General features: G+C 45.6%; 5 protein-coding genes across 5 annotated transcripts in view; 3 read left to right on the top strand and 2 right to left on the bottom strand.

The window, feature by feature from the left end:
- Positions 1 to 12,613: 12,613 nt before the first annotated feature.
- LOC308425160 (uncharacterized protein C17orf100 homolog) lies at positions 12,614 to 13,015 on the bottom strand (the record flags this gene model as incomplete). Its single annotated transcript, XM_080922400.1, has 1 exon — positions 12,614 to 13,015. One exon carries the CDS (start codon positions 13,013 to 13,015, stop codon positions 12,614 to 12,616), a length of 402 nt encoding a protein of 133 aa, XP_080778526.1.
- Positions 13,016 to 13,290: 275 nt separating this feature from the next.
- MED31 (mediator complex subunit 31) lies at positions 13,291 to 16,671 on the top strand. The gene is made up of 4 exons (XM_080922668.1): positions 13,291 to 13,404; positions 14,351 to 14,428; positions 14,703 to 14,799; positions 16,314 to 16,671. The coding sequence occupies exons 1-4, from the start codon at positions 13,377 to 13,379 to the stop codon at positions 16,504 to 16,506; spliced, it is 396 nt and encodes a 131-aa protein (XP_080778794.1). The 5' UTR covers positions 13,291 to 13,376; the 3' UTR covers positions 16,507 to 16,671.
- A 1,711-nt stretch (positions 16,672 to 18,382) lies between these two features.
- TXNDC17 (thioredoxin domain containing 17) lies at positions 18,383 to 20,647 on the bottom strand. The gene is made up of 4 exons (XM_080924517.1): positions 20,442 to 20,647; positions 19,899 to 19,980; positions 19,467 to 19,542; positions 18,383 to 18,890 (listed from the first exon to the last, which is right to left on the bottom strand). Exons 1-4 carry the CDS (start codon positions 20,584 to 20,586, stop codon positions 18,822 to 18,824), a joined length of 372 nt encoding a protein of 123 aa, XP_080780643.1. The 5' UTR covers positions 20,587 to 20,647; the 3' UTR covers positions 18,383 to 18,821.
- Positions 20,648 to 21,380: 733 nt separating this feature from the next.
- On the top strand, positions 21,381 to 24,281 carry LOC308425075 (uncharacterized protein; the record flags this gene model as incomplete). Its single annotated transcript, XM_080922274.1, has 1 exon — positions 21,381 to 24,281. The coding sequence occupies one exon, from the start codon at positions 21,381 to 21,383 to the stop codon at positions 24,279 to 24,281; it is 2,901 nt and encodes a 966-aa protein (XP_080778400.1).
- A 688-nt stretch (positions 24,282 to 24,969) lies between these two features.
- KIAA0753 overlaps positions 24,970 to 26,430 on the top strand; it is a gene marked incomplete at its 3' end in the record, with an annotated part of 42,713 nt that continues 41,252 nt past the window's right edge. Inside the window, exons 1-2 of the mRNA XM_080922303.1 lie at positions 24,970 to 25,056; positions 25,694 to 25,840. Coding sequence (XP_080778429.1) covers positions 25,745 to 25,840 — 96 coding nt within the window. The 5' untranslated portion in view covers positions 24,970 to 25,056; positions 25,694 to 25,744. The remainder of the gene's footprint in view (positions 25,057 to 25,693; positions 25,841 to 26,430) is intronic.

Here is a 26,430-nt window from a genome sequence, read left to right as displayed (position 1 = left end):
AGAGCTGGCCTTGGGCAATACCACAGCATCCCGGCTGCTTCCCACCTTCAGTAGTCTTCTGAGAAACGGCTGCTGACTTGGCCTTTTGAGCAGGCTGCCTGGGAGGGGCTCCAACAAGACCGGCCTTGTAAAAGGCCTGTTACCTGCCAGTGCAGGGCATCCAAAATAGCCTCCCAAAGGGCAACAAACCCTCTAATTCCATGTGTCCCAACAGCAGGTCGGTGTGGGGATAACTGTGATCTGGCTGGTCTCGGGCTGTAATTATGGAGTCAGAATAAAAAATTACAGGCATTGTGTGGGCTTGTTTTAAATATAACGTAATCCATACCGTCCTCTCTCTTATTTTCTAGATTTGAGGTGAAGTCTTTGGCAGCTGGCATAGGTTTTGCCTGACGTGTAGCAGATAAAAATGGCCCTTTCCCAGTGAAGAGGGCTCTGTGGGAGGCCTCCCCAGACCCTTAATGTTCCTCACTGCCCTGTGCCCACAACCACACACACATGCGTGTGTTTCCATGGCTGTCCTTTCTGCTGATCATTCTCCGTATATGATCGCTCTCCCCAACTGGCCTCTGTGTCTCTCTCATCTTCCTTGAGCCAGCCTACAGAAGCATCTTTGTGAAACTTGGCCTTGGTACTTCAAAATCTATTAATGGTGCCCCTCTGGGTATAGGGAGACTCAGGTCTGAGTTCCTCTTTGACTTCCCACAGCTAGAGCACAGAAGTGGAAGGTGAGGCGAGGGCTCTGGGCTCCCACAGCATGGGAACAGACACTGGCTGCTTCTTGTGTGTGGTGTGGACCTGGACAGGTTATTTGACTCCAGGGTCTCATTTGCCTCTCTGCCTAGAGAGCACACCAGCATCTCTCACTGAAGATGAAGCTTCAAAGTCAGGAGGAGATGCCCTGCTTCCAGGGCCTTCCCTATGTCCCTTAGGAATCCCCTAGCCAAGCCTTCCCTTGGCTGGAGCGATGGCTCAGGGATTAAGGTGACATACTTCTCTAGCAGAGGACCTACCTGGGTTTGCTTCCCAGCACCACATCAGGTGTGTCACAATCGCTTGTAAATTCAGCTTTAGAGGACCCAAAGACTTCCTCTTGCCTCCACAGTCACTACATGGTCACCAGCCCCTTCACACAAATGGCCAACACACACACACACACACACACACACACACACACACACACACAAACACTAATAAATACAAATCTTTTTTTAAAAGAGGGCAGTTGATTTATTGACTTCCAAATAATAGACATTTCTTGCCATTGCTGGTGTTGAAATATGCAGTCTTACAGCATATGTACATACACAGAATATATATATATATATATATATATATATATATATATATATATATATATCACAAGTGGGACACTGAACTAAAAGTCAAACTGTAGATGAAAACATGGCTTGTGATAATGTTGAGCACACTGTGCTCTTATACTTAATAATGTAATTATTAATGCAAATGATTAAGGGGTATTTCTTCAAAAGGCCGTTGTGCAGTCACTGGAAGTATTTATGAAGGACGTTTCCCTATTCCGTTATGAGTTCAGGTGCTCATTACCTAAAGCAAGAAAGCAGACAGGGAATTGCCCATGTTAGTATCGGTGAGGAGTATGGACATATGTGAAAGAGAACCAGAAAAGCCAAAAAGAACCTTGGAAGAGTAGACAAAGGGTCGATTGATAGTTTCTGTATAGTTTTTGATATTTTGCAAACATTGTACAAATGGGCATATTCTTGCTGGGTAACTTTTTTTTAAAGCTGCTAGAAGTTAAAGTGAGAAAGTTACAGATTAGTGTTGAGTTCTGTGTCAGTGGTTCTGGTGTTCTGGACTACTCACGGTCTAGGAGGTTTGCAGAGGCTTGATTTTTCCAAACTCATCTGCCTCTGTGCACTAGCTGCCAGTGCCAGGTATGCTGCCAGTGCCAGGTGTGCTACTATGGCCAGGTGTGCTGCCATGACCAGGTGTGCTGTCAGAGCCAAGTGTGCTGCCAGTGCCAGGTGTGCTGCCAGAGCCAGGTGTGCTGCCAGTGCCAGGTGTGCTGCCAGGGCCAGGTATGCTGCCAGAGCCATGTATGGTGCTAGCACCAGGTATGCTGCCATAGCCAGGTGTGGTGCTAGCACCAGGTGTGCTGCCATGTCCAGGTGTGCTGCCAGTGCTAGTTGTGCTGCCAAAGCTAGGTGTGCTGCCAGTGCCAGGTGTGCTGCCAGTGCCAGGTGTGCTGCCAGGGCTAGGTGTGCTTCCAGTGTCAGGTGTGCTGCCACAGCCAGGTGTGTTGCCAGTGCCATGTGTGCTGTCAGGGCCAGGTGTGCTGCCAGAGCCAGGTGTGGTGCCACGGGACAGCCATTTGCCCTCCATGTGGTTCACCATGTGCATCTGAGCACACTTCCCTCAACATCAGCTGTCTTGATGCCTGCTTAAATCCTCTTGGTATTATGGAAAGGTTGGGAGTGGCAAGAACCCAGCCCTGGCCATGCTGTTCCATAGGGCACTACTAATGGCCTTCTGTCTGCCTGAGGCTAAGTGGGTTTCCTGCTTGAAGGCTGAGTTCTTTCTATAACTTTAGGTTAGGGGCTAGTGGGAGTGGCAAAACCATTGTGTTCTCTACGGTAGGCACCCTGTTGCCCACACATATGAATTCTGAGGGACCTACTCATTGGCCCTTTTTAGCCACAAATTTCTAACTGCTCGGACATGAAACTCCATTTGGCCAGTTGCCTTGGAACTTGGGACACCTCACTGGAGAGGGTCACTAAAGGACAGTCTGCTACTTCTTAGACCTTAGTGCCACTGACTTTAAGCTAAAAGTTCAACTCAGGTGAAGGTACCTGGACAAATGAGACGGGTCCTCGTTGAGGCCCAGATAGAACGATGGGTACCATTGGACTTTAGAGGGGTAGTTATTTAGGGAAAAGCATTGTGCAGAGGGGTAGTTACTTAGGGAAAAGCATTGTTCCCAGAGGCTAGCTTTCAGCTAAGCAGGACTCACCTAGGCCTCAATGAAGGGGCCACATCGCTGATTGGTTAGAATCCAGAGAAGGAGCTGAGAGATGGAGATGGGAAGGCTTGAGAAAAAGTGTAAAGACAGACAGAGGCTGACAGTGGTGTGGAAATACAGAGCAGAACCACAGCTGTGAGGCTGTGGGGAGCCCATCACAGAGATTTGTACATTAGCACCTACGGGCAACACTCACTCCACTATAATCAGGCAAATTAGAGGGACCTGATGTACCCGTCTTACACCCACTAAATTAGCGAACATTAGCAAAGTTAAAACAGTGCTTGCTACTTATATGGTAAACCAGCCTAAACATACTAAACATACTGCCAACTCAAGTGTGAATTAGCACAGCCTTTTAAGGAAGGAATTGGTTTCAGGGCTATTAAGTTGCTCAGACTTCCCTCCCCCCCCCCCCCCCCCCGCATGCTAGGAAATAATCCAACAAGACAATAAATGCTTTCTGCATAAAGATGACTAGCCAAGGCTATCTGCTGCACCCAGTGAGCTAAGAGTATGGTGCTAGAAATCATCTTGTTCTGAGGCAGAATTTCATTCTGTAGCCAAGGCTGCCCTTGCGCTTGAAATCTTCCTGCCTCAGCCTCCCCAGGTCTTGGGCCTGAGCTGGCACACCTACACAATTGTTTTTTTTTTTTTTTTTTTTTTTTTTTTGAAATAGGTACTATAATACCTAATTGATCAATTATGTGAAAATAAGAACACCTGTACATTAAAATTAATAATTACATAAAAAAGTAGCTGCCTGGAAACTCCAAGCAACCCCACCCTGCTGAGGTTCTATATTCTGGCTGCCCATCTGGTCAACCAGTAGTCCCCACCCTTACCATGCTCAGCCTTCCCTGCCACTCCCTGTCTGGAACTTCCCTAGGTGATCTTGAAGCCTAATCCACAGACCTCAGGCTGGAGTGGGTGGGGTACTGCGTCAGCACGGCCTGCCCACCTGCCTTGGTTCCTGTGGTGGCCCTAGGGGTTTGGAGAGGGTCTCTGTGAGTCACAAAAAGGCCCAAACCAGAAAAGATAAAGGCTGGGGAGAGGTGGGGCTTCATTTAAGAAAAGGGATAAGGTGGTTTCCAGGCTCTGAGGCATCTTGCTGTTTGCAAGCACAGCAGTCTGTCTGTCTGTTGAAGGTGTCTGGTGTCTGGATTCCTAACTGGAGTATGGGGGGGGGGGTAAAGGCAGCTTACAGACCGAAGATCAAAGAAGCGGTTCCTGGGGTCACGTCTCTTGGCCCTGCTCTGACTCAACATTAGACCCAATCTGACTGCACCTGAGTCATCAACTCTGGGACTTCTCCTTGTCCCTGATGCCCACCACGGAAGCTGGCAGTCAGGAAGAATTCAATAAACTGGGTGAATGAGCAGGCAGGCACAGGGACAAGGCAGTGCCGTATGTGAATGAGCAAGTCAGCGGACAATGGCTTCTTTGTTCAGTGCCTTCCAAATGGACGCTGATCAAGCTCAGGGGATGCTGTACCCCTTGTGTCATTTTCTGCCAGGGGATGTCCCACCACACAGAGGCCAGGAATAGTCAGTCCAGGTCCACACAAGCCAACCTTGTTCATTTAATCCAGGGTTGTCCTACTGAACACAAAGAGGCTTTATGGTAGCCCCTGCTTCTGCTGCCCACAATGTCATGGAAGGGACAGGAGCTAACAAGGAAGAAACTATGGAGCACGCACAGAGGGGCTGGTAATAGAGAAGGCAGTGGTGGGAGCGAAAATACCAAGAAATGAACTTTGGAGCAGAGGGCTGGGTCAGGCTCCCTGGGAGCTGGACCTGGAGCAGGGGCTGGAGTGTCTACCTCATGGAAGGACCACAGGAGGTCCATGGCCGGTGTAAGTCTATCTGAGCCGTCCTTGGCTCTTTGCCCTTGAACTCGCCAGTGGCCTTGGTGCAATGCCAGTTAATCTGGCTCTGGTTGGAGCAGAGTCCAACATCGGACTCTGAACTCATTGGCCATTCATTCATTCATTCATTCATTCATTCATTCATTTACCTACACACTCATCTGTTCATTCTGCAGACATTCACAGCACAACTTCTGGGGTGCCAGGTATCTTTATAGATTTGAGGATACACAGTGAGCAAGTTTAAGTCATTGAAGCAGAACAAAGCACTGATCTGGTCTTCCTGTTTAGGATCATCAGAAGACTGTCCGTGTTCTTCTGATGACCTCCAAGGCTTCTCCTGAGTGTACTGTGGAGGACCAGTTGTGGGTCCCATGTGTAGCCATAGCTGCTGTTTAGGAGCACCAGGCTAGAGAAACCTGACCACATCTAGATTCGGGCATTGCTTCTTCCTGGCCAGGAATGCTGGGTAAGGCAACTCAACCTCTTGGCTCCTAGTCTCCTTGACCTAGCTCATCTAGACCTGAGAAAGGTCTGGGTGCTTTCAATAGTTCCTGGGGCAGAGTAGCCAAACTTCTAAGAGTGTCAAAATGTACCCCAGAACTAGGGTGGTGAAGACAGACCTTAAGAGTCCACCTGAGCAAATCTAGAGATGCTTTGACTTTACAAGATGAACCCAGCTGTGGCCCGAGTTTCCATCACAGGACCTTGTCTGACAAGATACACAACACATCTCAAAATGGGCTAGAACAATCTACAGTTAAGAACAGATTCTCTAGGGGTGGTGAGTGTCTGTAATGCTAAGGCCACAGACTGTCACATGTCTCGTTCAGAAGCAGCCACTTCAGAAGGCCAGCAGGCTTCCTGCCTGCAAGGCACTCTCTTGATTTCAGTTCTTTAGTGCAACCTTCACGGCTGTGCGGGGCTTGACTGCCCTCTGCTGTCCGTTGTCTGAATGGCACCAGGCAAGCTGACACTGGACTACAAGCCAGTTCTCGGCCATGGAGACCCCGAGATCCCCTTTTCTGCACTATTTGTCACAGTGACTCTCACTAGAGATGTATTCTATCCCGTGGTTCTACACAAACATTTCACAAGACAGTCTGAATTTTCACCATGAGCTCTGTGATGCATTTTTTTTCCTATTTTACCTTATGAACAAGAAAATGCTGGTTATGACCAACCCATTGGACATTACACTTTTACGTTTGTTAGAATCTGAAAACATGAATTCAGCCTATCAATGAGTCCCAAATGAGCTTCCTAACCCTTGGTGTATACCAGGCCACTCCAGGCCTTCAGCCACACCCAAGGCCAGCTACTCTTGCAACTAGATTGTCATTCCTTTAAACCTTTGAGATGCCCACTCTGGGCTACGTAAAATATTGGTGAAATCACAACACCGAGAATACATGTTTCTCTTTCCTCAGGGAAAACTAAAACTAAGAAATTAACTATCAGAATGATACAAAAATGTGTTTCTATTCTTTCTAAACCCACCTTGTGTTTTACCTCGGCAGGAGAACTAGAGATTTTTGTCCAAAGGCAGTCGGGGAGGTGGGCCACCTGGAGGTGGTTTCATTCATCTGCAGAACTCCCCAAATGTTTCAAAGGGGAGAAAGGTGTGAACAGCTCTCACAAAATGCTGTGCTGGGTCACTCTTAGGACTTTGTAGAGACACCCACCTCCAGAATCCCCCCGGGGCACAGTGTGCAGACACTGTTAGACCCCCCCCCCCAAAGGTCCCGTGCATCATCTTCTTCAAAGGTCCTGACTGGACAGGTGACATACTAGAACTGATTCACATTGGGACTTAGTACTTTCGATTTTATTTTGTATTTTGAAGCCAATGAGCTTTTCAGACCCCGACTACTTTTTAGGCTCTTGGAAAATTCAGAGGTCCCAGGATCCCAACTTGTCTTAACCAATGGATAAAGCAGCCTTGGGATTCGGAAGCTCATAACCTAGAAGCATGCATATTTAGGAGCTTTAAGCCTCTCTCTTTCAGAGCTTTTAAAGGACAATAGAGAGAGGCCATTGACACTAAATATGTGAGTTTCCACCGTCAACTCTGCTGATGAATGGGGACAGTGCCCTGCAGATGACCCAAGCTGCTGTGAACCAGGTAAGCGATTTTAGCTGTGTCTTCACAGAACAGAGTGGTGAGAGAAGCTTGGTGCAGACTCCTGAGAACAGATGATTGGCTAGTGCTGGTGTTCTGAGGTGAGGTTTAATAAAGTTAAGTTATTCAAATAAAAAATTGCCAGGTGTATTCAGCCACTAAGGGAAGGGACCTGCAGCTGCCAGGGTGAAATGTGGCTGGTGTCTGTGAGTTCACAGGAAGCTTAGGAAGCACAGTGAAGACAGCAGGCAGGAAGAAACTACTCTGGTCCTCTAGAGCGAATGTGTCCCACAGCGCCCCCTGGTGGCGAAATAGAGCCATGGGTAGTAAAGTAGAAGCAAAGGTTTGTAGCCAAGGGGTAAACTATTAACTGAAACACCTAATAGTATTGATAATCAGCACTTATATTTAAGCTCACATACTCTCCTAATCTTTTTCTACATAACCATTTCTCACATAAAAATATTACCATCTCCTCAAAGAGACACAATGAGCCAGGCAAGGGACATATATGTAATCCCAGCACTCAGATAGTAGAGACAGACAGATCAAGGGATCAAGGCTAGCCTGGGCTATGGTGTGGCTCCTGTTTTGAAAATGAAAGAGTCGCTGTTGCTCTTGGAAGCAATGCAAATCAGAAGAGCGTGAGCAATATCCTAAAGGTCTCAAAGGGGGAAAGCAGAATTCCTAACCTGTAAACTTGTTTCACATATTCTACTCCACAGCATCAATGAGAGGAAAGGCCCCAAGAGGTGACCATCAAGTATTGGTTAGTGTGATGCTAAAGGCAAAGAGGCAACATCACTGCCAACAACCTAGAGGACCACTGAAGATAACCTGAAAGGCACTGTTATGCTTGGAAGCAACTTGTGGGAAACACTAGGTTGGCTCACCAAGGATCAGTGCCCAGCCTTTTCCCTTTCTTCTACCACCATTTAGGCTAGAAAGCTAAATACCTATTTTCCCAGACTCCCTTGCAGCTAAGGATAACATGTATGATTCAGCTTGGGTCAAAGAGATACACTTATGAGTCCCTGGTAAAGGTTTCTCTTTGCAGCTTACATGGAAAAACGTTGGTAGGAAGAACAACTACCCTGCTCCATCCACTGTGCCTTCCATCTGAGAGGAATGCAGGCAGGGGCCTACAGATACGCAAGTATCTTGTAACCATGAGGTAGTAAGCAAGGGTACAGACAGACACTGTAGTGTATACAGTGGGGAGGCAGTCAACAGACTGATCTGATGACATTCCTGGGTGATGTGCTGTGTGAATTACTGCAGGAGACAAACTGCTACTTGTTTCTGCCACTTTGGGGCAGGTTTTCTGTTTCCTGGTTATTTTACAGCCATGCAGTTCTAAGCATTGGTTACAGAGGGTGGTAAGGGCTCAGGCAGGGGAAACAGAGGGAAAGGCTATTTAGCCCAGTAGAGATTGGGTCAGACATCCAGGCCTCGGATACACAGATTAGCTATTTTAGGATGAGAGCAATAAAGGAATGGGGAAACAGGAACTTTGGAAAGTCTAGATAAAGATGTTAGAAAAACCTCTTTAGTTGGATTTCTGGTTTATCGCGCACCCCACTTCCCGCCTGCAGGAAAAGGCGTGCAACAACAGGATTCTTCTGCGAACAACCTTTATTGTACAATACTCTTGAGCAGGGGACTCCCACGTGGAAGAAAAATGCACTGCTTATATATGCCTCGGAGACTTGTGTTGCTACCTGATTGGTGCATCCTCCTGTAGCTCATTAGCATGCCCCGAGAGTGGGCTATGATGTATGTGGTATATGAGCACTGAGGGGAAAGGCTTTGTTGGCTGAATATAGGCGGGAAGCTGGCGCCATCTATTGGCACCAACGGCTCCCTACACTGGTTCTTCCAATGGTCTGTGTAGTCTGGGGAAAGAGGATCCTATCAATGCAAACCTTAAACATTTATCAAATTAAATATACAGTAATATATAATTATATAATACATAATTTTATATATATGTAAAATTACATATTTTATAGAAATTACAATTCAATGCATTTAAAATATATTATATATTAATTATGTGCAATAAATCAAATAAAATATCAGGGGGACATATGTATGGTGGTCAGAGGACAACTTTTGGGAGTCTGTTCTCTCCTTCTACCATGTGAGTCCCTGAAATCAAACTCAGGTTATCAGTCTTCGTGGCAGACACTGTTATCCTCTGAGCCACCTTACTGGCCTTGCCCTTTCTCTTTGTTGCTTTATTTATTTATTTATTTATTTTTAATTGAACAACTTTATTTTAAAAAGCAAAGATAAATGTACAGATTTTAAGCATTTTTGCATAAAAGTATACGAATACGTTTTTGTCAGTACTTGTTTTTTTTTTGTTTTTTGTTTTTTAAGGTTTGATAGTGTGCATTAAGATCTCACTAGTTACAATGAGTGTAAAGTACATGTAAAACAAGATATAGCCTGGAAATAGTCAAAGTTTTCTTGGTGTGTAAAGATTAAGCATAATGGTTTTTCTTTCCTTTTTTTTTTTTTTTCTTGAACTTCATATGGTCTGTGAGTTGTTTCTGGGGAGTTCAGAGCTTTCTGGGGTTAGTATCCAATTATCAGTGACTGCATATTAGGTCTGTTCTTTTGTGACTGGGTTACCTCACTCAGAATGATATTCTCTAGATGCATCCATTTTCTTAAGAATTTCATAAAGTCATTGTTTCTGATAGCTGAGTAGTGTTTTTATTTATTTTTGAGATAGTATCTTGCTATGTAACTTTGACTACTCTAGTACTTTTTTTTATAGTCCTAGCTGCCCTTAAACTCATGGCAATTCTCCTGCATCGGCCTCTCCCAAGTCCTGGAATTTCAGATGTGCATCACCGCACCAAGCCATTTATTTTCAGTACAACAGGCAGTAAATATTGTATGCAACTCCCAGGTAATCTATGAAAGAAAGATTATGAGAAAGAGAGGCGACTTGTTCTTTACAAGAATTTGCATTTATTTGGTTTTTCAAAGTAATCAGCTGAAGGCAAGACACAACTATTACCCAGCATAATGAGTCCAATTATTAGACTGCCATTAAAGGCTACTTGACTGCAAATGGAGAATGCTGCTCTTCATCCATTGCTGTTGCACACATCGTCTTTAACATCGGGGACACATGCCGGCACGGCAGCACCATTTCTTACAGAGAATGATGAGGAAGACACACGCCATGGCTAACAGTGACACACATCTGCAAAGTGCAAAGGGCACGTTAACAATTGCCTTCCTTGACGCACATTGTCATTCTGAAGCTGTGGAATGTATAATTTAGATTCATGGCAAATGTGTGTTTCATCAACTTTATTTTTTGACTCTTTCTCTCTCTCTCTCTGAATTCCAGCCATGAAACATGAATAAGTGAAATATGGACAAAGAAACCTAGGTAAAAATCTCTTTTATGAGACAAGGACCACAGGGAATCCACCGGGAACCTGCACCCTTCCTGAAGCATCAGCGATCCAGAAGCAGGTGTCTTGCTTTTCCAGAGTCACATTCAGCCAGTCTTCCAAATCCTACTAAAAGAGGAAACAGAGGCAGCTGTTAATGGAGAAAAGTCTTGATGGACAAACACGTTTCTGACATTATTTCCGGGCTAGAAAAGGAAAGGAAATATGATACTGTATTCAATGTTAAAATCTTTGATCCTGTTACACTGGACACACTCCACTTTTGTAATAAGAAGATAGTAAGGAACACTGTTAAAGAGAAGCAACTGCTCTGTTCCTTTTTTTATTTGTTTATTTAAGGCACAGCTAGCCTCATTAAAAAGAATTAGTAGGCTGGAAAAGACTGACAATTCTTTGTTATTAACTAATCCTTTGTTAGCGGCAGTTTTATGAAGCAGAGAGGCATTAGGGTAGCCTTGTCTATAACAGCTAGAACATTTCTTCTGACCTGCACCCCATTCTGGGAGGTGCACTCCCTGGGATTAAATAAGAGCCTGGAAGTAGTAAGTGTTCTCAGTCACGAGGAGTCCTGCTGAACCAGGGTCAGGTGCAGCCTTCTGTCCTAGTGGCAAATAGCACATACATTCCTGAAGAGGGTAGAGTGTTCCTCACAGAGCAACACATCCTCTTCCTCTGACAACGCTTGCTCTGCTCCTCACCAGAAGATGCTCTCAATGCACTTATGGGGCTTTCCACAACTCTGCTATGCAGATGTGAGGGGTTTGCTCAGTGGACCACCCTCTAGCAAAGTTGCTAGAAACCTCATTGTTTCTCAACTTCCCCACTTCTGCCTTTCTCATCACAGCAGTTCTTTGTTGGCAGGGAGACAGGATGCTGACTTGGGGAGCATAGAATGTTAGCAGCATCCCTGGCTTCTAGGCACTTGAGGCTAGCAGTAGGACTTTCATGCTGCCCCAAACACATACTCCTGGAGACAAAATCATTCCCAACTCGGGTACCAATGCGACAGCGATGGAGAGGTAGTTCTAAACTGTAAGCTGCATCATGCACTTTGTCCCTTGCATCACATCCTTTTGATGATCTCAGAATAAAATTCAAACTCTCTCCTGTGATTTCCAAGACTTTCTGTGAACTGGCATATTCCTCTCTTTTTTTTCTCTTCCTTATACCACACTTTCATATATGGTCTTTCTCTTCCATAAACATCTCCAGTTCTTTTTTTTTTTTTTTTTTTTTTTTTTAATATAGGATTTTTTTTCTGTCTAGAATGTACTGCCCTCTAGATCCTGATACGGCTCACCGCTGACCCACACAAATCTCAGGTCAAATGTAATCAGCAAGGCTTTCCCTGACAATATTCTCTAAAGAGCTGCTTACTTTCTACCACAAGATAGACACCTATTTCCCCACAGGAGTACAACTGAACATTGCCTTACTTTCCCCTCTGTTGTACGCCTCTTCACTGAGGAAGATCTTGTCTTTTCCACTGCTATAGTGCACATGCTCTGACTAGTACCTAGCATGCAGTAACCATCCTCTGACAATCTCACGCCTCAGACCAAGTGTCATGGCTTCTTCTTCACTTTCCCTTCCAAGATTATTATTATTATTATTATTTATTTTTTATTAATTGACTTGCCCTGTTTTTTCCTAATACCTCCTGACCTATTTTTAAAAGTGTAGATGGAATACTGTGTAAAACTTAACACGAGAAAACTTATATTATGAAACAGAAATATTAATAAAGGGCAATTAATAATTTATGAAAGATGCCTTGCCCTGTAGGTTTCAAGCAGATATGTGATCAGGCCACTAGTCAAGAAACATGACAAGTTTGACCCCTCTTTGCAAATTTCAAGTTGTCAACACATTCTAGAGGGACCTAAGACTATAAAACTTACCTGATATAGAGACTCAAAGAATCTCTTTGTCCATCAGCTGGGTTTATACAGTACCACAAATCTGAAACCCTTCTGTGCTGGCTTCAAGTTAATAGTACACTGGGTCAATAGCAGGATGGTCTAAGGTGCTGCAAGGTCAATACGTGCTAACAGCGCCCAGAAACCACAGCCTGTTTCTGACACTGATTTATGGGCTGTTTCCTTGAAAGCAAAGATACTGGCTCTCCTGGAAGCTGGCTGGTTGGCAACTCCTCAGTCCTGGCTAAGGACCATGGCACTTTATCGAGACATTCTGGCACTCTGCCGAGTGGCTTGCTTGTCTCGCCTGGCTGGGCTCTCTACTCGGTGCACAGTAGTCTCCACCCGCAGGGATGACGACGCCCTGACGTGGCGGGAGGACGTTTCCGTGCACTGCGAGGAGGTTTCCACGTGCTGGGAGGACACCTCGAGGAACTGAGGGAGATGCTTCGCGGAGGGGGTGAGGGAGGGCCCCTCTCGGTGGCGCTGGGAGGTCTCCACCTGCCGGGAAGACGTTCGAACCTGCCGGGAGGACGTCTCCATGCGGTGGGATGACATTTCCTCGCGGTGGGAAGACGTCTCCACGCGGACAGTCGATGTTTCCTTGTGGCGTGTGCTTTCCACTCGCGGAGCAGAGGACTTGCTCCTACGGGGCGAGGCCATCCTGCCCGTACACCTTGGTCAGGAGGCACAACGAAGCCCAAGGATCATGCTCTGCGTTACGTCACATAGGGAAAGGTGACGTCAGGGTGGCATATTACGTCAGAGTAGGTTTTAACAAAAGATCGAAAGAGATCCGAAAGCAGAGAAGTCCTCCGGCACGCCCCGTTTGATTTCTGCGCGCGCAGCCGGCCCAGGCCGCACAGATGGGCGGGGCCACTCTTCCCACAAGTGAAGTTGTCCCCGCCCTCGTGTCCCACTCTGCCCCGCGACCGGAAGTAGGGCCCATGGCTTCCGGATTCTCCCTCACCAATCGAAGCTGCGGCTTGGTAGAGTTGGTAGTGTTCTAGGCTCTCTGCTTGTTATGGCAGCGGCCGTCGCTATGGAGACAGGTGCGTTGTGCCTTGCATCCCGAGTCTTCACCGGGAGAATAGTCCTTCGCCCCGAAATCCTCTCCAGTTTTTCCTTCCCTGCGCCGTCTTTCGGGTTCAACTCGGCATCCTTAGAGTTGGGACCGGCGGAGGAGAAGGCGGTGTTGACCCTCCTCCGCCTGGGTGAACATCTTTGCTCCTGTTTTGCTCAAAACCCTACTCCAACCCTGGATCGCGGGGCGGGGCGGGGCTGTGGGGAAGACTGAGACCTTCCACTGTCTGCTCTTTGGAGCTTCTTCCGAGAGAACTTGTCTGAAATGTCGGTAACCTGTGTGTTTTAATGCAGATCACCGTCTTCTCTCTATTGTTTAATTATTTTGCATCCTGCTTCGTTTTTGGGTAGTACTTTGCTTTTGCTTAACGTAATTACTGTTGGCAGTTGTGGTTATAACACACGGAACCGCACAGCTATTACATACTACTGCAAAAGTCCTTCCATAATGGCCTGCAGGTGATAAATTTCCATTCTACGTATTTTTTCCTCAACGAACTTTAAAGAGTTGCTTTACTATTTTTTGTTTTACTATTTTAGTCTTGTAAACAGGGGTCACTATGTAGTAGTGAATATATATATCTTAAATATCTAAGGAAGTCTCTAATGCACGTTGATATTTGAGTTCATTCATGAGTGTGTGTGTGTGTGTGTGTGTGTGTGTGTGTGTGTGTTTATGGGGATGGGTGGCGGTGCATGCCAAGGTCAGAGGAAAAGTTGCAGGAGTCTGTTGTCTTTCTGCAACCCTGTCAGTTCCAGGAATTGAATTCAGGCCATCAGACTTTGCTGCAAGCACTTTTACCCGCTGAGCTGTCTCACCTGTGGTTTATTTTTGTTTCTACAAATCAATATTTGTGTTGTGACTTTTATTTTGGGTGATTTCTTTCTTTTTTTAAAAACTGTCTTTTCTCCTAGATGATGCTGGAAATCGACTTCGGTTTCAGTTGGAGTTGGAATTTGTGCAATGTTTAGCCAACCCAAATTATCTTAATTGTAAGTAAAGTATATCATTAACTTAAGTAGCTATCTCTTAATAATTTCTGAGAAGAGCTGCAATTTGTAATAGTATTTATTTACTTAGATGTATTTGAATGGGGTTTTACTTGTGCTGGTCTGTGAGTATTAACTGAGAAAACAAGGGCTTGTGTCTTTTAATTCCTTGTGTTTTGTTGGTAGAGATGTTAAGAAGAGCTACTTTCTTTTAGAGATTACAAATCAGTAGTCTAGCAGTTGGTTGACATACAGATTGTTTCTTTGTGTCTTTCAGTTCTTGCCCAAAGAGGTTACTTCAAAGACAAAGCTTTTGTTAACTATCTTAAGTACTTGCTTTACTGGAAAGAACCAGAATATGCCAAATATCTAAAGTAAGTTTAATTTTTAAAATCCTAAATCTGTGTATATTTTATTATAAATACAAAGTGATGATATTTAGCAGATTTCTTGGTGTCAAAATGGAAATTGGTATTTTGAATTTTTCTGCTTTTAGTTAATGGAAGACACTCTTATCTCTAATTTGGATGGATTATTACAGGAATTGCATTTATTTCTGCTACCAGTCTTACCTCACTGCCTTAGAACAAAACCAAACAACTGTCTACATGGAAGCCAGTTCACTCTCTTAGTAATATAAATCACCACATCTATTTATGCAGACTAAGATCCAGTGGACTGGTTATAGACTACAGTTCTAATGTAATTTGGTCATGTCTAACCTGTCACTTAGCACTGCCCCTGTCTTTCTGGGTTTTTGATGCCTACCAACCCATAATCCTCGAAGGTAGGAAGTATTGTTTCCTGGGAGTCTTAGAAGTATGGCCCTTCCTTAGTGTCCTTTGTTGTTTCAAGCACTGTACACATTAACTCACTGTCAAAGAACAAACATGGACACTATCAAACTCAAAATCTGCTTTGACTTAAAAAGAAAAACAAGCTGGCACACACCTTTAGTCCTTACATTTGGGAGGCAGAGGTGGGCGTATTTCTGAATTCAAGGCCAGCTTGGAGAAGCCACTTTCAGGACAGCCAGCCCTACCTAGGTCAACCCTGTCTAGATGCTCCCCTCAAAGGAGGGGACAACAACCACAACAAAACACCCCAGAAGTTTAGCCTGGTGCCTCTTTAATCTCAGCTCTCAAGAAGCAGAGTCAGGCAGATCTCTGTGAGTTTGAGGCCAGCCTGGTTATGTTTCAGGCCAATCAGGGCCACACAGAGAGACCCTATTTTAAAAATTAGAGGAAAACATTTCAAACATTTCTTTTTATCCTAGTCACTTTTCTGACTTGATTTCCTGGGCTGCCTATAGATTTGTTCTTCATGATGCAATTGTAGATTCCTTTGGGAATCCAAATGATAGACTTGAAGTTATTATTAGAAAATTATAATGTGTTACATGCTAGCAAATTTTCAGACTGGGGATTGAAAGCCTTAACCACCTTCAAATCCCGTCTCTCCAGCCGAGCTGTTGAAAGATGATTGTCTTTACTCTGGCTGGAGGCTTCCTGTGAACATGTGTCCCTCTAGTAGATGCAGCTTACTCCATTGATAGCCAGAAGGAGCTCTTCCTTATACTGTGATCAAATACATCTCCTTGTAGCTCTAACCTGTCTGTAGATTTGTTGTTGTTGTTGTTGTTTTTTTTTTTTTTTCTGTTCATCTATGTCCTCTTGGAGGTAACAGCCATAGATGTTTAAATTCAAGAGAGGTTGTGAAATAACTTCATTATATCTTACATAATGTTCAGAAATAAGAAATGGTAGGAGTGATATTACTGAAGGTACTATAGTAGTAGAAACGGTAGGTTTGAGATCATTTTTAGGGATTATCTGAACTTGGGATGCCTTAAATTATGTTGATAATTAACTTATGAACTTAAACCCAGGTACCCTCAGTGTTTACATATGTTGGAACTGCTCCAATATGAACACTTTCGAAAGGAGTTGGTGAATGCTCAGTGTGCGAAATTCATTGACGAACAGCAGATTCTACACTGGCAGCACTATTCGAGGAAGCGGATGCGTCTTCAGCAAGCCCTGGCAGAGCAGCAGCAGCAGAATAACACAGCAGGAAAATGAGAAGCTGGGGACAGACCAGGCTCTTCGGACATGTATATAATGTATTGCTATTGTACAGCACAGAGACAAGGACTCCTCTGCCCCTTTATTGTAGCACTCAAAACCACTGGTGTTATTTTTGGTTGGCTAACTTTTTATTAATAGATTATTTGTATTAAACCAGGATTGCTCTACTTTGCTTTCTCTGGGGATTTGTAAATTTCAACTGCATTTAACAGAACCAAGCGAGTAAGAGTGGAAATGTTAGGTGTTTTTGAACAGTTTAAGAACATGGGGGTGACATACATATGGTAGGTACCCTGGGCCATATCATAAGGGACCTTACTGAGATCAGTTGATCCACCATGTATTAGGGTTCTCCAGAATCACAGAATTTATAGGATGTCTCTAGATATTAAGGAAACTTATTGTAATGACTTAGTCATTAGTCTGCAGTCCACCTAACCCAACGATGGGCAGCTGTGAATGTACAGACCCATGAGCCTACTTGTGTGAGCTGGTCTTCTGGATAGGCTAGAATCCTGAAGTAGGTTCCAACAGATGTGCTGGCAAATAAGTGCAAGCTGGCACAAGAGTGAATCTTCCTTCTCCCATCATCTCTAAGTAGGCCTCTAGCAAAAGGTATGGTCCAGACTTAAGGTGTGTTCTACACCTGGATTTGGAACTTGCTTTGTCCCAAGCTGGGTCTCTTGGAACTAAGAGACCTGCTTGACTCAGTATCCTGAGATTAAAGTCTCCTGTGATTACCTCACCTGAGCCTAAGCTTTTCACGGCTACTATGCCACCGCTATTTCTGGATTGTAGTTCATTCTAGATCTACAAGTTGACAACCAGGAATAGTCATCACATACCCCTTCTGTTTTCATGAGAGGGGACTGGAGTCAGGGAGCTCTAAGTTCCTTCTTTCTGCAGGAGAGGATATATTCAATTGCTCCCAGTTTTGTAAAATAGCTGACCTGGTGGTGGCAGGGAAAAGGCCAGCATTTAATGACTGAATGGACTCTTGTCCTTAAAGGTGAGCCTCACACGTTTGGGAAAGTTGGCATTTATTTGATAAGTACCACAAGTAGGCACTGTCTTAAAACACTTGGAATTCTCTTTTAATCTATTTCAAACATGTTTATGTAACTGTTACTTGCTTTTGTGAATGTGCCCCATGTATCTCATCCTAAAGGACAGTAAGAGAGGACATCAGATCTCTTGGAATGCAGTTGGAGGTGGTTGTGAACCACCACATGATTCTGGGAACCAAACCTGGATCCTCTATAAGGGCAGCAAGAACTGTTAACTCCCACTCTGTTTTGAAACAGGTTCTTGCTTTGTAGCACTGGTTGCCTTGGAACTTGATTCTTCCACTTCAGTCTCTTGAGTACTGACTGGGCTTCAGCTACAAGGCCTGCCCCCCCCCCCCTTTTTTTTTAAATGTGTATGAGTCTTTGGCCTACATGTGTATGTACCACTTGCATTCCTCGTTCTCTCAGAGGCCAGAAGAGAGTATCCAATCCCTTGGAACTATAGTTATGAACATCTCATGAGCTGTCATGTGGGAGCTGGGAAATTGAACCACCTCTTCAGTCCACATTCTTGCAGAACAATAGTTGGGCCTTTTATTTATGACAAGGTCTGGTTCTGTAGTCTACCCTTGCCTTAAATTTGTGATCTTCTTGCCTTTGCATCGAAAGTAGCAAGATTACAGGTTTGTGTCTATGCCTGACAAATTCTTGTTTGAAGAAATTGAGATTTAGATAGTACTTTGCCTGAGAACCTGCCTGTTTCATACTGAAAGAATCACATTTTAGACATTTGTGAAACAAAACTGCCTTAATCAAGCATGAATTCCATGTCTTTACTAAATGGTTTAATGAAGTTCTCCATTTCAAAGACAGGAAGAGGTTTTGCAAATACATAGAATTTAAGGAAGTAGATACTTATTACTGCAGATTTAGAAGTTAATAAGTTACTTTTTATCTTTTACTCAAATCACAGCCATGTGTTAACAAACTAACTAGAGGTTTGCATTTTAATTCTTTATTGTTTAGACATACACTGATTTTAATTTCATTTACTCATCAATTCAAAGCAATTATGTGGCTTCTTTTAAACAAACCAGGCAATCAATACAAAATTGCAATCATCAGGCTTTTTTTGATTTGATTTGGCTTTTCTAGACAGGATTTTGCTGTGTAGCCCTGGCTGTCCTGAAACTCAATTTGTAGACCAGGCTGTCCTCAAACTCAAGAGATCCAGCTGCCTCTGCCTCCCGAGTGCTGGGACTAGAGGCGTGTACCACCACTGTCCGGCAAGGTCATCAAATCTTAATCTTCAGAGAAGATCATCTCCACGAGGTTGGCTTGACTGCACTCAGACTCCACAAGTTTTTGAGGCTGTAAAAAGAAGTTAAGTTTTCACTGCTGCTATGAATATTTTTGAACACAGAAATTATGCCACCAGAAACTATCAGCCAGTTGTAACAAGCTTTATTAAATAGTTGGGATACTTGTCTCAAGATGAATCATTAAAACACTTGGCCTTGAAAGGCCTTAAATTTCCACACCAGGAAGCCCCATAAGCTGGAAACAAGAGACAGCATGCCCAGTGCCATCTCTCTCCCTCAACTCTTTCATTTAGGATCCTAGGGGCAGGGCTAAAATAAAGGGAGAGCCCTTTTAAACCTGAAAATTGGATTTAGAAAATACTGACACAGGTCATTTCAGAAATGAGTCAACTTTCTTCTGTACACAGAATCTTACAAGTGGCTTAACACCACAGACACTAACATCTGCACTATTAATGGTTCATTGGTATTGGCAGAGGAATGGACACCAACTTGTGTGTTTCTGATGCACTCTGATCAACAATGTGATTTTGGAAATCAAAGGTCAATATCTTTTCAAACTTGACTTTAAAGCAACTTGAGTTTTAAACTACATTATAGCTACTACATAAAGGTAGATACTTACTGTTCCATACTTAAGCAGGGTAGGCACTGCAGTTATTTTCAGTTTTTGTCTAAAGTCATTATTTGGGTCTTTCCAGCTGTTCCAAAGGGAAAAAGATAATGAAAAATACTACTTGGTTTATTACACTTTATTCAACAGTTAGTAACCATTGCTTTTGTAAACCTTAAAACATTCTGAGAGCTGTAACTTAGGTGTCACTTTCTGCAAAGTTTAAAGTGTGGCTAAGATTGAACTTATTCTAGATCAAATTCATTGATAGGCGGCTGAATATAAACGGTATATATGGGTTCAGTAATTCTAATGGTTTGGCTTATCCTATAACACAAATACCTAAAGCACAGAACCTGACCAATTATCTGAGGTCCTTTCTACCCAACTTTTAAATAATCTAGTCCATGTCTGGAGATACGGTATATATGGTTGATCACTTACTAAGGTTTGTCTCCTACTTGGCAGTAGATGAACACACAGTCTTCAGTAACATGCTTCAGCCCCTCTCGAATGACTGGCTCAGCTTTTTAAAGACAGTTAAAAAGTAATTAACATCAACTGATAGCCCGCGCCCTCCCCTCTCCCCAGTCTTAGACTTTAACCTTTTGTAAGATAGGATGTTAGTCAGGTGTCCTCCGGGTTCGTGAATCACTTAAGTCCTGATTGTCTTTAAGTCACACTCAGAAAATCAGCATGCATATTTGCTAACAGAAAGGTCAACTGGTGAGTCTGGTCTTTTTTATGAAACACTAATCGTTTGGGGAACTGAGGATTTTAAAGAACCAGGTTCCAAGATCTAAATCCATGATAAAAATGACGGTCATCCTTGGGTAAAGACAGTAAGGACCTAACAAGAGACAGGTTACAGCTCAGACGCTTCCTCGGGTCTGCAGGACCAAGATCCTCATTTCATCCCACTCTCTGACTTCAGCAGGGGCCTTCTTCCCACTAATGTGGCTAAGCAACCCCAAGTCCCAGTCTTACCATCCACGCAGTCCGGACACCAGCTCTTCCCTTCGTTATCCTTAGAACCGCTGAAGTAGGCGAAAATGGTCTTGCCTTGATGCTCCTTCACTGCCTTTTCAAACTCCTCGAAGCCGAGCACGCTCACCTCCTTGAAGGTGGCCATGAGTACTACTGTCCAGAGAGGAACGCAGGAGTGGCCCTAGGGTCCTGCCGCCTCAAGGCGGGGCCCAAGTAAGGCGTGGTCAAGTTTCCGGGTGGGCGGTGCCGCCGCAGCGGTGCGGTGCTACGGGAGCCTCGGACGGCCATAACTCCCTAGTCTTTTTTGGTCTGCTGGAGTTTCTTTTTGGCGCCAGTTTCCTTCAAACATTTAGACGCCTAACCAGGTCTGATCCCCAACCTGGCTTCATAGACAATGACTGCAAAGCCGGTCACGGTACAACACCTTGATCCTCAAATGGCTCTGGAAGCCCAACGGTTCCCAAACAGCCGCGCGACTGTTGCCATGGTGACTGGGCGCAAGGCCGGAAGCGAGGCCTAGCTTGAGGTCGCCTTACCGTCTCTTGGTGGCCGCGCTTCGACCCAACCAGGTGGGCTCGGGCCGGAGATGGGGGAATTCTGGGAAGCTGCATTAGGCAGAGAGACAGTGAGAGAGACCTCGCTCCGGGTTTGCCTTGCAGCTCCGCCCCTCCTATTACCTTTCCATTTGTCAGACTTTAGGGGGGCCGGTGTGGGGGGCGGCGTCCGGGATTGGGCGGGGGTTTGGAGAGAGCTAGGAGGCAGAAAGGCTGCGAGGGCTGGAACCGAGTGTTGTGAGTGCGTGTGCGGGGCACGCTGTCCAGGGGAACAGGTGCAAAGACAGCGTGCTCCAGGTTGCGTTGGGGAAAGGAATTGTCCTGGAGCTGCGAGCCCGGCACGGGGCCCTTGCCGGGGCTACGCGGGTGTAAGCTGGCAGCGAAGATGCCGGCTCATTGCGTGAGGGCCCGTAGGTTGCGGCGGGGTGTTTGGCCTCCGTGGGCGAGAAGGTGGGGTGCAGGAATGTCCCGAGGCTATGGAGTAAAGCGTCGGGTGAGGTCTTCAGTGCGGCGGATGCTCTGTGCAAACATAGGGAGGTTGCAGAATGGTCGGCGGCCTTTAGAGAAGAGGAAGGTGGAGCCCGCAGGCTCCCCTGGGGTGAACAAGGCCTTTGGGACCCCTGGGACTGCAGGCTCGGTTGAGGCAGCAATGGACCCCAGGACAGTGTGGGTGAACGGGGCTGTGGGCGAGCCCGAAGTGGTTGGGCCTGCGGGGTCTGTGTGGGTGACTGTATCTGGGAAGGAGGAGCCGGACAATAGGAGCTCACCAAGCTGTGAGAGAAAAGGTCGTCCAGGAACACTTGGCCATGAGAGCATCCTGGAACTGTGGTTGAAGGTGCAGGCTATGAGGGTAGCTTCAGGATGCTGGGAAGGAAGCAGAGTGGAGCTCCATCCTGTTCCTGCGGGAGAGGGGCCAGTCGAGAAGGGTATTCCTGGGCGAGCTTCCTGGGTAGAGACAAGCCGAGGTGGTGTCACAGGACCCTGGGTGAGAAGACATGCTAGGACATCCCCCCAGGCCTCAGGACTGCCCACAGCTAGGGAAATGGGGGAAGGTTGTGAGAACGTCTCTATCTTTTGTACGCAGGGACAAGCTGGGAAGACGCTTCCCGCTCTGTGTAGACCTGAGGTAGTAGAGAAGATAAACTGTGTTACCTTGGGCCCTTGGCAAAAAAGACAAACTGTGGGGGTGCCTGAGGCCATACGATGGTCTCAGGTCTTGAACAGGCCCAGAGCTGAAGAAGTGAGGGAATGTGGGGGTACCTCATGTCTTTGTGGGGGAGGGCAATCAGTACAGGCTTCTGAGGCTCTGGCAGAAGAAGCTGAATATGGGCATAAGTTATGGGAAAGAGGGCAAATCCAAGGTGGCCCTGATGACTTGTTGGTACTACCCAGGGCCATGGAAGATGAAACTACCTCCCTCGGGGGCCCAGGGTTGTGGCAAAGGAGACAAGAGATGGTGGATATAGGTTCTAGGGGTATTCCTGGCCTAAGAACCATAGGACAACCTGTAGGAGTGCCTTATGCTAGGGAAGAGGAAGCCAGGTGTGGAGGTGACCCAGGGTCATGGGGAGCTGCACAGGCTGCAGAACTGTCTGCTTCTGAGGAGCAAGAGATAGGTTCTCGAGGTGCCCAGGGCCTGTGGGGTATCGAACAAGCAATGGGAGCACCCAGGGCTTTGGGGAAGGAGGCAGACGATGCATGTGTTCCAGGACTGTGGGGAACAGGACAGTTGCCAGGTTTGCAGACTGTGGTGGTGTCAGGAGATAGGGAAGAGGAAACCAGCTATGATATGTCAGACCTGTGGCAGAGGCAGCAGGCTCAGGGATCTCCTCTGGCTGAGCCATTACCAGGGCCAGTTATGGAGGAGACATACAATGGGAATCATCTAAGCCTGTGGGAAAGGGGGCAGGTCATGAGGGAGCAGGAGGCTCAGGAACCTGCAGCTTTCGGTATCCCTGGGGCTGTGGATCAGGATGTCAGATGTGGAGCTCTCGCATGTCCGTGTGGGAGCAGGCGGCCCGTGGGATTGATCGAGGCAGTTGTGCCAAGGCACAGGTGTGCCACAGATGGAGTACCCTCAGCTCTGGATGTACCTGCTGCCTTGTGGGTGTGTCAGGAAAGCAGCTCTACAGATGGTGTGAACCTGCAGGGAAGAACTCACGTTGCCTGTGGGAGGCCCATGGCTCCTGAGGAGTGCTCATCTGTGGTAGAGGATACTGAAACTGGGGCTCTCCCATGTTCATGGGGAAGGAGACCATCTATTGGGGTTCCCCTGGCTTCTGAAATACCTGCTTCTCTGAAGATAGAGGCTGGCTCCAGAAGTTTCTCAGGCTTATCAGGAAGGAGACAAACTGTAGGTATACCTGTGACTGTAGGGGTATCCCCAGCTGGTGTGGGCATGGCTCCCAGGGCATCTAGTTCTGTGTGGGAGCACAGCTGTAGGAGAGCCTCAGACCCAGAAGGCAGGCCACCTACAAGTATATCAATGACTGTGGGGCTCCCTGAGTCCATGGGGGATGAGACACTCTCTGAGGGTTTGCAAAGAAGACAGTCTGCTATGATGCCTGTGGCTGCTAGAATTCCCACAACTGTGGGAGAGCCCACAGCTCCTGGGCTCTTCGGACCTCATGGGGTGGTGGATAGAGGCTATGGAGAAAGCTTGGGGATATGGCAAAGAAGACAAATGACCGAGGTACCCACTGCTGCCAGTGTTCCTAAACTTGAGAGGGAAGCAAGCTCTGATGGGATCTCTGATCTGTGGAGGAGACACAGTGGAACAGTTCCTGAGGCAGCAAGGGAGACTTTGCATCAGGGGATGCTTGCAGGTGTTGGGGTTCCCATGGTCAGACATGGACCTGCAGCAGTGTGGGTGACTGGGCCCTCTGGAGAGGAGGCAAATGAAGGTGTCTCCGACCTGACAGTGGTTAGGAGACTGTCCACTGAGGGAGTAAGGGTATCAGGGGAAGAAACAGTGAGTAGAGGGAGCCTGGGACTTGTAGGGAGGGGCCAGGCTGTGGAAGTGTCTTACACTGGTGAGCTTGGTGACAGGATGTGGGGCGGTCCAAGGTCTGCAGGGGAAGAAACAACCTATGAGAATATTCCCAGAGTATCTGCAATGAGAACAACCCTGCCAGCAGTTTCAGGGGATGAAGTAGACTGTGGCCATTTCCGAGATGATCTGCAGGGGAATGGGAAGAGAGCTGTGGGAGGGATTCCTGAAGCTAGAGTGACAGTGAACGATTTGGGAGAGATGGGGGAGGGTGGGTTGAGAGGCACCTTCCAGTAGATATATAGAAAACAGTTGGAGATGTCCTGGGGTTCTGGGAGGGAAGAGGTTGGGGAGTGGTTTGTCTTGGGTATAGATGGAGGAACTGATGTGTAGGGACCTCATGATTCCTGGAGAGATACTTGTGGCAAATGTCACAGGGTGTGTAGGTAACAAATTGGGAGACTTTTGGAAAGATGGGGAGTGCATTACAAGGAGAGTGCTATCCCAGGACTTTTTACAAGGGAATGGTGAGGGGTGGGTGTCCCTGGACTTGTGTGTGAATGTGTGTGTGTGATTGTTGCCTTGAGGTGTGCAGCACCAACTCTGCAGCTCATTCTGTGGCTTCAGCTCCAGCCCTGTAGCGCTGGCAGGCCAGTTGGCATTGCCTTACTAGTGTGTCTCCATCTGCTTCTTGGATCATGTCTCTGTAGTCTTAGAGACAAGCAGTCTTGTACAGCTGTCTTTATGTTCCTGCAAATGCAGATGCCTTTAAGAGGATACAGTCTGTAAACTTCAGATTATTATTTTTTTAAATTTAAGCTAGTTTTTTCCCCTTTTAACCTTGAACTTCCCAATTGATTTACTCTAGAATTGTTTGAGAGAACAAATTTTCCAGTGTATTTAAAACTTATAATTTCTCAGAAAATTGCTCAGTGCAACTATGTTGCATTAAATTGTGTATTGCATTCAAAATACTGATTGTGAGAAATAAAGGAAAAGAAGAGAAGAGAAAAGGCCCTCAATTCTCAAGGAGCCGTGTCTAGCTGGGAAGCTGAGACAGACCATGAAATAGGTAAATAGCTATGTGTGACAGCATGGTTAACGTCAAGTGGCAGGGCCATTCAAGTGTGTTAAAGGGTCTTCAGAATAGAGAGAAGGATGGGGGTGGAGCTCCTTAGAGCATCCTAGATTCTTCAGCAGCCCAAATGTGGTCTCAGTGTGAATGTGTACAGGGTGGGGATGATGGGGCTAAACATCTAGAGAGCCCATTCAGTTAGTTAAAACCCCAGCTCCAGAATGACTTGGAATTTTATCTGAGCTACTTAACTTTCTGGAAGGAATACATTCTGCTCTTTTGACAAGTAGTTAGGATTTATTCACTGTCTGTGAAACTATCTAGTCATAAAAACAATACTTTGTAGCAATAGAACTTGTAGCAATAGAACTTACTATAGACCCTTAGGATTTAAAATGAAAATGGTCCAAGGGATTATCATTAAAAATGTGGCTCCTTATTCTATTGAAAATGAGAATTTCAAAAGTGATTGCTTTTATAAATGCAAGCAATAGATCTCTTTTAAAGTAGCCATTCTCATGTGAGGTTACTGAGAGTTCACTCTGGAATGTTGCTATATATACATGGGATTGTGGGGTTTTATCTGTTATTTGAAGATAGTTGCATTGTTTAATTTGATACCTGTTTCATTTAGGGACGATTTGCCTGATGACTAGGCAGCTGTTTGTGTTCGTCATCATCGGACATGATGGGACCAGGCCAGCCAGTTTCTACATGTGTCCATCTAGCGTCCAGTCTCCCAGTGGATGGGATGACTGACCCCAGGAATCTTCAGCCCCAGGTTGTTTTGCTGTTTTCCTTCAGATATTTATTACAAAATATTTTATGAAGAAAAGTTTAAAAAATAAAGACATTGAACATTTTGAAGCCATTTTCTAGATTTAGCAGTTGTTAATAATTTGCCCTGTTTTCTGTCTGCTCAGCCATCTGTCTCTAAGGTTTGTGTATAAGCATTCCAAAGGAAGCTACAAACAGTGCCACTTTCATTTTAAATATTTCAGAATACTTTACAAATGAACTTTCTTACCTAGTCGTATCCTTTTCATACTTAAGAAAATAACTTAGAAAACATATGTGTGTGTGTGTGTGTGTGTGTGTGTGTGTGTTTCTCTCTCTGTCTGAGTTGTAGATGCACATGTGTGTGCAAGGATACTTGTAGAGACCATAGGAGGGCATTGGACCCCTCTAGGCTAGTGTGTGAAGCCTGGCACCCTTCTCACAAATAACTATTTAATCGCTCAGTCTTCAGGTTTATGAATAAATGAGGTCAGTACTTAAAATGCTTTGTGTGTCTAACAGTGGTCGTTCAAATGCTATGTTCAAAAGTTACAGGTTAAAATGTCCTTCCACTCTCGTGTTTTAGTGTGGTTG

Source organism: Micromys minutus (assembly GCF_963924665.1).
Source record: "Micromys minutus genome assembly, chromosome: 10".
Lineage (NCBI taxonomy): Eukaryota > Metazoa > Chordata > Mammalia > Rodentia > Muridae > Micromys > Micromys minutus.
Note: the sequence above shows the minus strand (reverse complement) of the source record. Positions and strands in the feature narration are given on the sequence as shown.

Coding starts and splice junctions, on each gene's coding strand:
- TXNDC17 (XM_080924517.1), bottom strand. CDS start 20,586: ATGGCCACCTTCAAGGAGGTGAGCGTGCTCGGCTTCGAGGAGTTTGAA. Junction 19,981..20,441: donor GTGTCCGGACTGCGTGGATG/GTAAGACTGGGA, acceptor GTCTTTAAAAAG/CTGAGCCAGTCATTCGAGAG. Junction 19,543..19,898: donor CAAGTAGGAGACAAACCTTA/GTAAGTGATCAA, acceptor CCTTTGGAACAG/CTGGAAAGACCCAAATAATG.
- MED31 (XM_080922668.1), top strand. CDS start 13,377: ATGGCAGCGGCCGTCGCTATGGAGACAG. Junction 13,405..14,350: donor GGCCGTCGCTATGGAGACAG/GTGCGTTGTGCC, acceptor CTTTTCTCCTAG/ATGATGCTGGAAATCGACTT. Junction 14,429..14,702: donor CAACCCAAATTATCTTAATT/GTAAGTAAAGTA, acceptor TGTGTCTTTCAG/TTCTTGCCCAAAGAGGTTAC.